Source organism: Cervus elaphus, chromosome 5 (assembly GCF_910594005.1).
Source record: "Cervus elaphus chromosome 5, mCerEla1.1, whole genome shotgun sequence".
In the NCBI taxonomy this organism is placed as follows: domain Eukaryota; kingdom Metazoa; phylum Chordata; class Mammalia; order Artiodactyla; family Cervidae; genus Cervus; species Cervus elaphus.
The window spans coordinates 113,071,339-113,084,231 of NC_057819.1; the positions used below are offsets into that span (position 1 = coordinate 113,071,339).

Here is a 12,893-nt window from a genome sequence, read left to right on the forward strand (position 1 = left end):
ATTCATGTGTTATTGAATGTTTTCTCTCTTATTCAAATCAGGTGCTCTCAATATATAGTGATCCTTTGGTAGTGGGAGCTCTCTAATTGATTAAAAAAAACAGAAATAAAAGTCCTGCAGAACTTTGCTTATCAATTTAACTAAAATTAATGAGTATGTGGCATTGACAGAAAAATTATTTGTATTGAGATTTCTTGGTTTAGTCCAGGAACAGAATGTCTACTCAAGTAACTTCTGAGCCTCCAAATTGCTCATCTTTCTAACTCAAAAATATTGTTTAATGTTTTATAGTTTAAATGAATGAAGTTGCTCAGTCATGTCCGACTCTTTGCGACCCCGTGGGCTGTAGCCTACCGGGCTCCTCCATCCCTGGGATTCTCCAGGCAAGAATACTGGAGTGGGTTACCATTTCCTTCTCCAGGAGATCTTCCCGACCCAGGGATTGAACCCTGGTCTCCTGCATTGGAGGCAGGCGCTTTAACCTCTGAACCACCAGGGAAGCCCAAAAATGTATGTATTTGAGACATTATGAATTTTTTTTGAGAAATGAGCTTCATGTTGGTGAGGAGGGAGTAAAGTATATGAAAAAGAGGGGGTTTTTCATCACTACTTAGAAAGCCAATAATCATGGTACTCTAGGTAAAAGATTAGTTGTCATTGTTGAGCAGAGTCTTCCTTTTTCTGCCTTGATGCCCACGGGAAGTTATCCTGTCTGGTTGTGCTTCTTTTCCCTGTTGGGCAAATGAAAATAATAATGTTGAAAAGTCTCAAATGAATGTTGAGCAGTTCCAATAATTAATGATTACAACACAGTTGGGTGGGCGCAAACATTTTGTAAGTGTTAATTATTTAAATTATTATAATAAAGTACACATGTCAGACAGGGTCAGCTGTCCATCACTTAAAATGGTGCAAATTGATTGGTTAACCGATTATGTGTCCAAATAGTTTTGAAACAGTAGTTTTTCTGAAAAAGAGTTGTCAATGTTGTGGATACCTTTGGAAAACATCTAACATTATTGTTTCTAAATGATATTTGGTGTACCAGAATCCATAAAAATCCATATTTTTTGATCCAAAGTATTTAAAGATAATTAAGGTAAAACAAACTGAGACCACTGGGACACATTTAGAACAATGTGTAGTAAGAGATTCAGCTCATATTTCGAAACTTGGTACTGATTTTGTAGTGACCTGGTCAAAATTTCAATGTTTTTGTCCATGTTTCCCATGAGTAATACAAGAAAAACAGAGTATGTTGTCAGCGTAATAGTTGATAAGTCTTGAGTTTCGTGGATAAGAGGTATTATGAGACTGCAAAGTGTTATTAACATAATCTGCTTATCTCTAGATCTTTTATAAATACTAATTAAATGATAATCTTTTGTGTCATAAGGTAAGCATGTATTATTAAAATCATTTTGAAGACAAGTTGACTGTGAAGCTAAGAGGCAACACAGATTATAAAGCATTTCTATAACAAAGCAGGACTGGAATGTATGATGCTAAACGCTGTGAAACATTGTTATCTATTTACTCATAAGGGCAAACCTCTTGAGTTTTTTAATCATAGATTTCCTCCAAACTAACAATTACTACAAAAGTTTAGACATGCTTTAGTCCTTTCTAGAAGTGGGGGACAGGGTTAAATATTCTAAGCTAGTTCTATCTATATATTTCTCCCCTGACAGTGGTTATTTTATTAACGATAAGAAATGTGTATTCAGCTGCATATCATTATCATTTCTTGAGAATCTATTAGGTATTAGTAAATTCATTATATAATATACATAGTGTAGGTAGAACCCCATGAACAGTATGAGATGGTTGGATAGCATCACCAATTCAATGGACATGAACTTGGTCAAACTTAGGGAGAGAATGAAGGATTGAAAATCTCGGTGTGCTGCAACCCATTGGGTCATGAAGAGTCAGACATGACTTAGCAGCTGAACAACAACAATGTCGGTGCTCAAAAATAATTGAACATACAAACTTTAAGTTAGGCAGCTTTAATGTCTGCTTATTTCAGGATAAAGTTATTCCTTACATTATCTTATTCTAATGATTGGATGCTAATTTTTCCCCTGATAAATTTAGTGTTTAATTTCATATATGCTTTGGGCTCAGACGGTAAAGCATCTGTCTGCAATGCTGGAGACCCGGGTTCGATCCCTGGGTTGGGACGATCCCCTGGAGAAGGAAATGGCAACCCACTCCAGTACTCTTGCCTGGAAAATCTCATGAACAGAGGAGCCTGGTAGGCTACAGTCCGTGGGGTCGCAAAGAGTAGGACACGACTGAGCAACTTTACTTTTACTTTTTGGTATCTTTTGCGGTTGTTTAAAATTAACATTCTACATTTCTTCTAGCCAAGTTTAAAAAAGTGTGTTTCTTAAACACAGATGAAGTTTGTTTTGTCACCAGATTCTTAGTTTTTTTCTGAGAATCAGACTCTGGTGTGCTAATTCTTCTCACAAAATGGCTTCCCTGATTCGTTTGGGAAGGAAACTCTGAGACTGCTTAATCTCAGACTGATTGGAGTTAGGATGATTTAGTAGGTTTTTTTTTTTTTTTTTTAAATTCCTTCCTTTGCTGGAAGGTGGAAGCCTGAAGTTCTCACTAGCATGGTGTTATGTTGTAATTAAGCAAACAGACTGAGCCAGACTGCGTGGATTAGCATTCCAGCAACTCCAGTTATTAGCTGAGAGACCTTGGGCAAATTATCTAATCACTCTCTGCTTCAGTGTTCTTATCTGTAAAAAGAGGGTGTTAATAGAATCTACCTCATAGTGTTGTTGTGAGAATTAAATGATGCTTAGAACAGACCATGGACTTCCCGGGTGGTGCCAGTGGTAAAGAACCCACCTGCCAATGCAGGAGACATAGGAGGCTTGGGTTTAATCCCTGAGTTGGGAAGATCCCCCTGGAGGAGGACACAGCAACCCACTCCAGTATTCTTGCCTGGAGAATCCCATGGACAGAGTAACCTGGTGGGCTATGGTCCATAGTGTCACAAAGAGTCAGACACTGAGCTTCATGCATGCACAGAATAGACCCTAGCACATAGCAAGTATTCGTTATCATTATTTTGACTTTTTCCCCCTGGAAGTTATGTTAAAAAGTCCTGGATATATATTTGGTTTCATTGCCTATTGCTTTTGGTATCAAATCTGAGAAACCATTGCCAAGGCCAATGTCAAGAAGCTTTTCCTTATGTTTTCTTTGAAGAGTTTTATAGTTTCAGGTCTTGATATTTAGGTCTTTAACCCGTGTTGGGTTGATTTTGTGAATAGTGTATGATCAGTTCAGTTCAGTCGCTCAGTCATGTCTGACTCTGTGACCCTATGGACTGCAACATGCCAGGCTTCCCTGTCCATCGCCAACTGCTGGAACTTGCTCAAACTCATGTCCATCGAGTTGGTGATGCCATCCAACCATCTCATCCTCTATGAACAGTATGAAAAGAGTACAATAGGGGCCCAATTTTATTCTTTTCACATGTGGATATTCAGTTTTCCCAATACCATTTGTTGATAAAACTGTCCTTTCCTGATTATGTATCCTTGGCTCCCTTGTCAAAAATCAGTTGACTGTATACATGTGAGTTCAATTCTGAGTTCTCTATTCTGTTTCAATGGTTTAGGTCTGTCTTCCCCCCTCCCACCATACTGTTTTTTTCCCTCCCAATTGCAGTAAAATACACAAAGCATAAAATTACCACTTAACCATTTTATGTGTGTAGTTCAGTGATATTAAATATATTCATTCACAATGTTTGCAACCAATATCCATCTCCAAAACTGTTTTCATACTATAAAACTGAAACTCATATCTGTTAAACAATAACTCCCCATTCCCTCCTCTTCGCAGCACCTGGCAACCACATCCCTACTAACACTTGTTATTTTCTATTTTTTTTGACAGTAGTCATTCACTTGCGTATGAGGTGGTATCTCCTTTCAGTTTTGATTTGCATTCCCTAATGATTAGTAAACTTCAGCCTCCTTTCACGTGTTTATTGGCTATTTATATATCTACCCTAGTGTTTTAATTACAGTAACTTTGTAATATATTTTGAAATTAGGCAGTGTGATGCCTTCAGCTTTGTTCTTTCCCAAAATTGCTTTGGTTATCAAGAGTCTTTTGTGTTTCTCTATGAATTTTAGGATTTTTTTCCATTTCTGTAAAAAAATACAGGTGGGATTTTGATAGGGATTGTTTGAATTTGTAGAGCATCTTGATAGTAGAAACATTTTAACAATATTAATTCTTCCAATCTGTGAACTTGAATGTCTCTCCATTTATTTGCCTCTGCTATAATTACTTTCATCAATGTTTTATAGTTTTTAGTGTACAAATATTTTATCTCTTTGATTAAATTTATTGCTAGGTATTTTATTCTTTTTATGCTATTGTAAATAAGATTGTTTAATTTTTTTGGATAATTTGTATATAAAACTGTAACTGATTTTTTAAAAATGTTGAGCTGTATCCTGCAACTTTGCTGAATTTATTAGTTCTGATAGTTTTTTGAGGAAGTTTTAAGGGTTTTCTATATTTAAGATCATGTCATCTGCAAGCTGAGACAGTTTTGCTTCTTCCTTTTGGATTTGGATGCCTTTTATTTCTTTTTCTTACCTAATTGCTCTGGCTAGGACTTCCAGTACTGTATTGAATAAAAGTGGCAAGAGTGGACATGATCTTAGAAGAAAAGATTTTTTGTTCCTGATCTTAGAGGAAAAGCTTTAAGCTTTTCACCATTAAGTTTGATGTTAGCTGTGGGACTATCATATACGGCCTTTGTTGTACTGGAATACATCCTTCTATACCAAATTTTTTGAGTATTTTTATCCTGAAAGGGTTTGAATTTTGTCATATGCTTTTTTGGCCTCTATTGAGATGATCATATGATTTTTATCCTTCCTTCTGTTAATGTGATATATCACATTTATTGATTTATATGTATTGAAGCATCTTGCATCCCAGGGATAAATCCCACTTGATCATGGTTTATGACCCGTTTAATATGCTCTTGAATTTGTTTGCTAATATTTTGTTGAAGACTTTTGCACCTATGTTCATCAGAGATATTGACCTATAATTTTATTATCGTGTAGTGTCTTTATCTTTGGTATCAGGGTAATGCTGGCTTTGTAACATGAGTTTATAAAATTTCCCTCTTATTTAATTTTTTGGAAGAGTTTAAGAAAGATAGGCATTGATTCTTCTTTAAGTGGTAGAATTCACCAGGAAACCACCTGGTCCTGGGCTTTTCTTTGCTGAGGGGGTATGATTACCAATTCAATCTCTTTATTCATTATTGGTCTGTTCAAATTTTCTATTTCTACATGATTCAGTCTATGTAAATTGTATGTTTCTAAGAATTTGTTTCTTCCAAATTATCCATTTTGTTGGTATTTAAATACTCTAGTATTTTCTTTTTTATATATTTATTTGTCTGTGCTGGGTCTTAGTTGCAGCATGGAAACTCTTAGTTGAAGCATGTGGGATCCTTGAGCAGGGATAGAACCTGGGTGTCCTGCATTGAAAGCATGAAGTGTTAGCTACTGGACCACCAGGGAAGTCCCTCTAGTGTTTTCTTATGATCCTTTGTATTTCAGGCATCTGTTGTAATGTCTCCTTTTTCATTGATACTTTTATTTATTTGAGTTCTCTCTCTTTTTTTCTTGGTTAGTCTAGTTAAAGATTTGTCAATTTTATCTTTTAAAAAAAAAAAACCCAACTCAGTTTTGTTGACCTTTTCTAATGTCATTCTAGTCTTTATGTCATTTATTTCTGATTCTTCAATTCCTTTTATTTCCACTTCAATGAGTGTGTTGCACTCAGTGACTGGATTTTATTACTCTTACTGTTGGTAGTATATGCTCAACAAGTATTTACTGAAGGAAGGAAGGTTTAAAATTTGACAAAGATATGAAAAAGACACCAACTAGTTTTTTGCCTGTTAAACTTAACACCTAACTTGTGAAGACCATTGCATTAAAGAGAAGAAATTAAAAACAAATTCAGCTTCTGTTGGTGGGGATGGGTGGGTGGGTGGGTACATTTAAAATGCAAAGACTGACCAGAACCAGTGAGGATGACTTGCAAGAGGAAGAACTTTTATTGAAACACCACCACAGAGACAGCCAAAGAAATGTTACTATTCTAAAAATAATTTTTTTTAAAGTTCATGGGAAGAAAAGCAGAGAAATCAGGGCTCTTATTTAGGAACCTAGCTTTGATTTCATATTTTGATTTAGGGCAACCTTTTGGGCTCAGGAAGGCACCCTCTGCTCACTCTTCATGTTGTTGACTTTGGTGGATTTCTCTTCCACAGTGTGAACTCTAGATGACAGAACTTTGCCACGAGGATCTATTTCTTCAACAATTGTTTTAACCACGGTGGCTTTAGATGGATCTAAAATGATATATATACTGCAGTAATATGGATGCAACTAGAGATTATCATACTAAGTGAATTAAGTCAAAACAAGAAAGACAATGCATATGACATCACTTACGTGGGGAATCTAAAAGATGACACAAATGAACCTATCTACGAAACAGAAACAGAATCGGGGATACAGAGAACAGACTGGTGGTCACCTGGGGGAGGGGTTTGGATGGATGGGTTGGGAGGTTGGGCTTGGCAGATGTAAACTTTTATATGCAGAATGGATAAACAACAAGTTCCTACTGTATAGCATGCAGAATTATATTCAATAATCTATGACAAACCACAGTGGAAACTAATATTAAAAAAGACTACGTATATGTATATATATAATTGAATCACTTTGCTGTATAGCAGAACTTAATACAACATTGGAAATCAACTATACTTCACTTTAAAAAAAGAAAAAAGTTAAATGAGACAAGAATTGGTAGAATTTATCAAATTCATAAAGGGGAAATAACTCATTCCTTGAAACATATACAAATGTTGAATGCTCAACCCAGCTTTTGTTTACCTTTTATCTGATTTCCTGGCCCACCATAGCCTTTTGATTTAGCGCAGGAGCTGTAAAAACATAAAGTATGTATTAGATATTTCACACTGTTTTGCAAGAAATTGATTTAAGATGAATGATTTAAGATGGGAGATAACGGACTCTTAACACTAGGAGGAGTTTATGTACACATGACCTAGATCATATACACTTTGTATTTGGATTTCAAAAAAGTTTTTAATAATCTTAAAATAGATTTTTCAGTGTAAATACTACTTACCCATCCTCTCCATCTATCAGGCGGCAGTAGGTCTCGATTTCTTTCTCCAGGTGGACCTTGATGTCCAGGAGCTGTTCGTATTCCAGTTTCTGGCCCTCGGTTTCGGTCCTGACCTGGTGCAGCTGCTCCTCTAGGGCTCCGATCTGAGCCTGGATCTGGGCCAGCTGGGCACAGTAGTTGCCCTCCGTCTCCGTCAAGGAGCACTCCAGTGAGTGTTTCTGAGGATCAGTGAGACAATTTAGTAGATGATGTCACTGTTTTAGGATATTTCAAAGCACTTAAGAGATATTGAGTTATCCTTACATCATAACTGTATTCCTCTTGTTTAATATTAATTGTTGCCCTTATTAGATGTCATACTATTTTTAATCTATTGGAGAATAGCACAGTTGGTGGTAAATGCTACTCATATCCCCATGTGTGTTAGAAAATTTGTTTTCTCTTAGGACACAGTCTAAAGATCTGTCTCCTCTCACTTACCCTGTGCTTTGGTACAGTTTGCCACTTTTTCCAGGAATTAAAGTCCCCCTACAGTTTGTGAACTCATTTCTAATTGTGTGGCAGCTTTGTGTCATGAGGATTATAGCTGTTACATTAAAGAAGTAATCCTGGGATTTCCCTGGTGGTGCAGTGGTTAAGAATCTGCCTGACAATGCAGGGGATGTGCCACAACTACTGAGCCTGCACTCTATAGCTCATGCTCTGCAACAAGAGAAACCACTGTAATGAGAAGCCTGCACACTGCAACCAGAAAGTGGTCCCTGCTCGCCACAAATAGAGAAAGTCCACGTGCAGCAATGAAGACTGAATGCAGCTAAAAATGCATTTTAAAAAAACTTTAAAAAAGTAACCTCTGCATAAATTTTCTGGAAGTAGAATGATCCCAAGAAAAGAGTGGTGTTCTTAGGCTTTAAATAGTTTGATTCATTGGCTTTATGGGTTTATCCCACAGATGGGTGCTTGCTGTAATTTTACATGGGATGACAATGAGAGTGTCTTATTCTTCTACCTGCAAGAATTTTACATATATTTATAGCCTCTTCTGGAAGTTTACTAGCCACAGTGGAAAAAGTATAGACGTGGGAGTTAGAAAATTTGGAGAGAAGTTCGGGTACCTTTGTATCTGACTGTGGGATTCTTGGAAAACTGCTTAACTTCTTTGAACCTCAGATTCTTCTCTTGGAAATAATAACATGAAATATAAAGTCTGGTCTGCCCGAGACCCAGGGTTATTGTGAACTCACAATGGGTGAAAGTGCTGGGCAACCCTTAATGAAAAAGGTTATTATTAATATTATTGTCATGCATGTTTAGCTTTATGGGCAGCCTTCATGCCTCTACTTTGCTTGTTTATGTCACTTAAAAGGGAACCTGTAAGTGTTCCAATTAAAATTAAGTGGCCCAAAGGAATGCTAGATAAAGAAACTAGGATGGGTGCAAGTGTGTTTTTGCACTCCATGAACAGTGATTTTTGATCTTCTGACGTGGGAGAGAAGACTCAGGGTAAAAACTGTTTTCTTTGGTTTTTTTTACCTTTTATTTTTATTTATTTATTTGGCTGTGCCAAGTCTTAGTTGTAACATGTGGAATCTTTAGTTGCAGCATGTGGGATCTAGTCCCCTGACCAGGGATGGAACCTGGGTCTCCTGCATTGGGAGTGCAGAGTCTTAGCCCCTGTTTCTTTTTGAGTACCTAAAAAATCATTGTATTTTTTAATTCTAACATTTGACAATTATTAGCATCTTGGTATAATTTTCAGGCCAAAGATATTCCACTGTGAAAAAATGCAAATGTATCTTATTTCAGGCAGAGTAATGACTGAATAAAAATGAAAATTAATAACAACAGGTGGCAGAAAAACTAATTTTTTCCCCTCAACTTCTAAAGCAACTCTTTGGTGTCATTTTTACTTACTGTCGCTAAGAGAGACTGAAGTTCAATCTCCAGGGTTTGAAGAGTACGTTTCATCTCTGTCAGTTCATTCCGAGCTGAGGTGGTGGCGCCCGCATCATCAGAAATCTGCTGCTGCAGCGAAGCGCTCTGAAACATTATGGGCCTTGTTATGAGCGATGCTTGCGTTAGCACCGGGTGCCAAGTCAGCGCATCCTAGCTTGCTTTTTACCTTTTCGTTGAACCAGGCCTCTGCGTCCCTGCGGTTCTGCTCCGCCAGGGCTTCGTACTCGGCCCGCATGTTGTTCAGCAGAACCGTGAGGTCCACGCCGGGCGCCGCGTTCATCTCCACGTTCACGTTGCCTCCGGCCGCGCACTGCAGAGCCTTCATCTCCTAAAAGAAACCATGTTGGGATCGGAATATTTCTGAAGGAGCCAGACAGACACGATCCATATGTTTAGAAACTTCTGTTAGGGTTTCTTTGGAAGGAGATGAACAGAAACATTTCAGACCATCTAAGCCATATGGAGAAATCAACAATTTCTTTCTTGAATTCAAGATATTATATTTGTCATCTGAAACATATTTTTAAACATTTTTATTTAAAAAGTTTTTAAACAGGGGAGGGAGACCACCTACCTCCTCATGGTTCTTCTTGAGGTATGCCAACTCCTCGCTGAGTGTCTCCAGCTGAATCTCTAAGTCCGTTCTGCACAGAGTCAGTTCGTCCAGGACCCGGCGCAAACTGCTGACATCCGCGTCCACGCTCTGGTGGAGGGCCTGTTCATTTTCAAACCTTAGAAAAATATTGGAAAGCGTCATCACATCAGTCATCACCTTTTGTGTTAAGTCACTCAGTTGTGTCCCACTGTTTGCCACCCCGTGGACCGTAACCCTCCAGGCTCCTCTGTCCATGGAATTCTCCAGGCAAGAATACTAGAGTGGGTAGCCATTCCCTTCTTCAGGGGATCTTCCCAATCCAGGGATTGAACCCAGGGTCTCCTGCACTGCAGGCAGATTCTTTACCCTCTGAGCCACCAGGGAAGCCCCATCATCACCTTTTAGGTCATCATAAAACTCAAGCTAAGGGACTTCACTGATGGTCTCCTGGTTAAGACTCTGCACTTGCACTGCAGGGGGTTCCATCTCTGTTGGAGGAACTAATTATCTTACATGCCACAAGGCATGGCAAATAGAATAAAATATAATAAACTCAGAAAGGATATTAAAAAAGGTTAAGGCAGAAACTGTATAAAACAAAACAAAAAACCCTTCAAACTAAGCTTTTAAGTCCAACTGTTAAAATATACTCCAAACTTCAGGTAGATCATTCATAATCATAAAAATAAATAAATTTCTTTGACACAAGAGAATGAGAAAACTCAAAATTCCCTTTTGTATGACTTTGACATTCATTTGTGTCAGTCCCCCAATTTCCCAATAAAATATATAGTTCAGTAAGTCATTCGAACATGCATTTGGTTTAAAACAAATAAAGAATGGAGATGACCTCAAATAGCCTAAATAAAAGAGGGAAAGGCTTAGGCAACTGTTTTGGTTTCTTTTCAGCTCCACTTACTTTAGTCTGAAGTCATCAGCTGTGAGCCTTGCATTGTCATTTTGCAGGACAACATTGGCATTGCTTGTTGTTGCAGAAATTATCTGATAATTGGAGAATTAGTTAAGAATGAGGAAATATTTTTAAAAATTCAGATTTCCTTGAAATAAAGTCAACTATAAAATTATGCAATATTTTTGGCATCCTGTCTCTTGCAAGAAGATGATCCTTGAAAACAGAAAATTTAAGTATAGCCTCTTTTACTCTCTATCTTACCCATTAAAAAAGAAAAAAACTTTCTATGGAAAACTTTCTATGTAAATATATAACTGGAGACATTGGGCAGTTTTTGATATTTTAGTATTTCTGAAAGCATAAACATGCATACCACATACCAGATGATGAGTGAGCCATGTTTGAAGACCAGAATTTATAAATTAGTTTTAATATTAATAAACTACCTAAAATTAGCAGCTGAGAGCAAAGCCTCGCTGTGATAATTTAGGCATCTGTGCCTATGCGGCTAATTACCCTTACAGGTACTAAACCTCATGACACTGTATTTCTTACCTGGTTCCTAAGGTCGTCAATTACCGTGAAGTATCTGCTATAATCATGATCGAGACCGCGGCAGGAACCAGGCCCAAATTTCTCATACCAGCCCTTGATCTTCTGCTCCAAGTCGGCGTTGGCCTCCTCCAGGGCGCGCACGTTGTCCAGGTAGGAGGCCAGGCGGTCGTTGAGGTTCTGCATGGTCACCTTCTCATTGCCGGAGAGGAGGCCATGTTCATTTCCAGTGAAGGCGGCGCAGGAAGCATTTCCTCCGCCCAGCCCCGCGCTGTAGCCTCCTGCAGAGGAGCTTCCTCCAAAGGCGCAGGTGAAGCCGCTTCCAAAGCCTGGCACGCTGCCTGTGCTGCCGACCCCAAAGCCGGCTCCCCCACTGGAGAGCCGCACAGAGCCAGCTCCCCCACAGGAGCCAAGGCGTCTGGATGCAGAAGAAAAGCGCACGCTCATGGTGTCTAGACTGCCCTGCTTGTTTCTGGAGGGAAGCTCTGATGGCAAATGTCCTACTCAAACAGTTTCATGTACCTTTATATACACATTATCAGGGTGTTTCTTGGTGAACTCTGCCACCCATAGCAAAATGGTGTTTGCCAGCTCATCTGAAGTTTTCATAATTAGGTGCTTTTTTCTTAAATGAATGCCTTTACCCTAATGTGTCCATTTCTGTAGGTGGATAGTTACCTTAGGGTTATTTGTTATCTCCAAAATGAGAAAGGGAGGAGTATTATCAAGATTATTATAGTGAGGCATTTCAAATTTAGCATGAGTAATCCTTCCTGTCTTCCAGGCCTTAGGACTATAAAGTTCCTATAAGAATAAAATAGTGTGATACACAAACTTCTTTTTCCCTTTTGCTCAAATCAATAACTTTGCTTTTTCTCCAGTAAGTGAGCCATCAAAGTCATGGTTTTCTCTAGGTAATAATGATCCTTTTGGATAGATCAAAAATAATTTCAAGAACCAGTGGGTTCATGGTACCAGAGGAAGAAGGCCAGGTACAAAATGAAAATCGAAGAATTTAATGGGCTCTTCTTTGAAGACAGATAGTCTTCTCTTGATTCTTATCCCTCCTGAGTTACCATTCCATCTTTATTGGTTTTCTGTCTAAGCTCTTTTCTAACCAGGTTAAATAACAGTATTGGTTAACCTCTGTGGGTCTCAGTTTCTTCATCTGTAAAATGAAGGGACTAGACTATGACCTGATATTCCTGTTCTATTTCTCAATTTCTTGTATTCTTACATTTCTTCCCGTCATTATTTCTAGAAAAATTTTCTGCATTCATTTCCTCCACTTTTCACTTCCTGCTCATCCCTGAATTTTAATCTCATCATTTAACTGAAACTTATCCCACAAAAATTACTAATTACCCTACATCTCAAATCCAGTCATCATTTTTCGTATTTCTTCTCCTACACTCTCTTGGACACATTTGATACTGACCACCTGAGTCTTAACTGAGTCCTAAACCATTGCTTTCAAGAATACAGCTACACCTCTGCTCCTTTTCTTTCTTCCACTCATAGATTCTGAAAGAATGGTCTAAAATTTGTCATTCTTTACAGTTTTGTACTCGCGATCTTTTTTCCTACCCTCTCTCCCTCAGTGATCTCATCCCTTCTTGTGGCTTTGGCTCTATGTGAATG

General features: G+C 38.1%; 1 protein-coding gene across 1 annotated transcript; it reads right to left on the bottom strand.

Moving 5' to 3' along the window:
* Positions 1–6,104: 6,104 nt before the first annotated feature.
* On the bottom strand, positions 6,105–11,754 carry KRT27 (keratin 27). The gene is made up of 8 exons (XM_043904494.1): positions 11,256–11,754; positions 10,707–10,789; positions 9,767–9,923; positions 9,359–9,520; positions 9,151–9,276; positions 7,237–7,454; positions 6,978–7,027; positions 6,105–6,424 (listed from the first exon to the last, which is right to left on the bottom strand). The coding sequence occupies exons 1-8, from the start codon at positions 11,697–11,699 to the stop codon at positions 6,282–6,284; spliced, it is 1,383 nt and encodes a 460-aa protein (XP_043760429.1). The 5' UTR covers positions 11,700–11,754; the 3' UTR covers positions 6,105–6,281.
* Between the last annotated feature and the right edge of the window lie 1,139 nt (positions 11,755–12,893).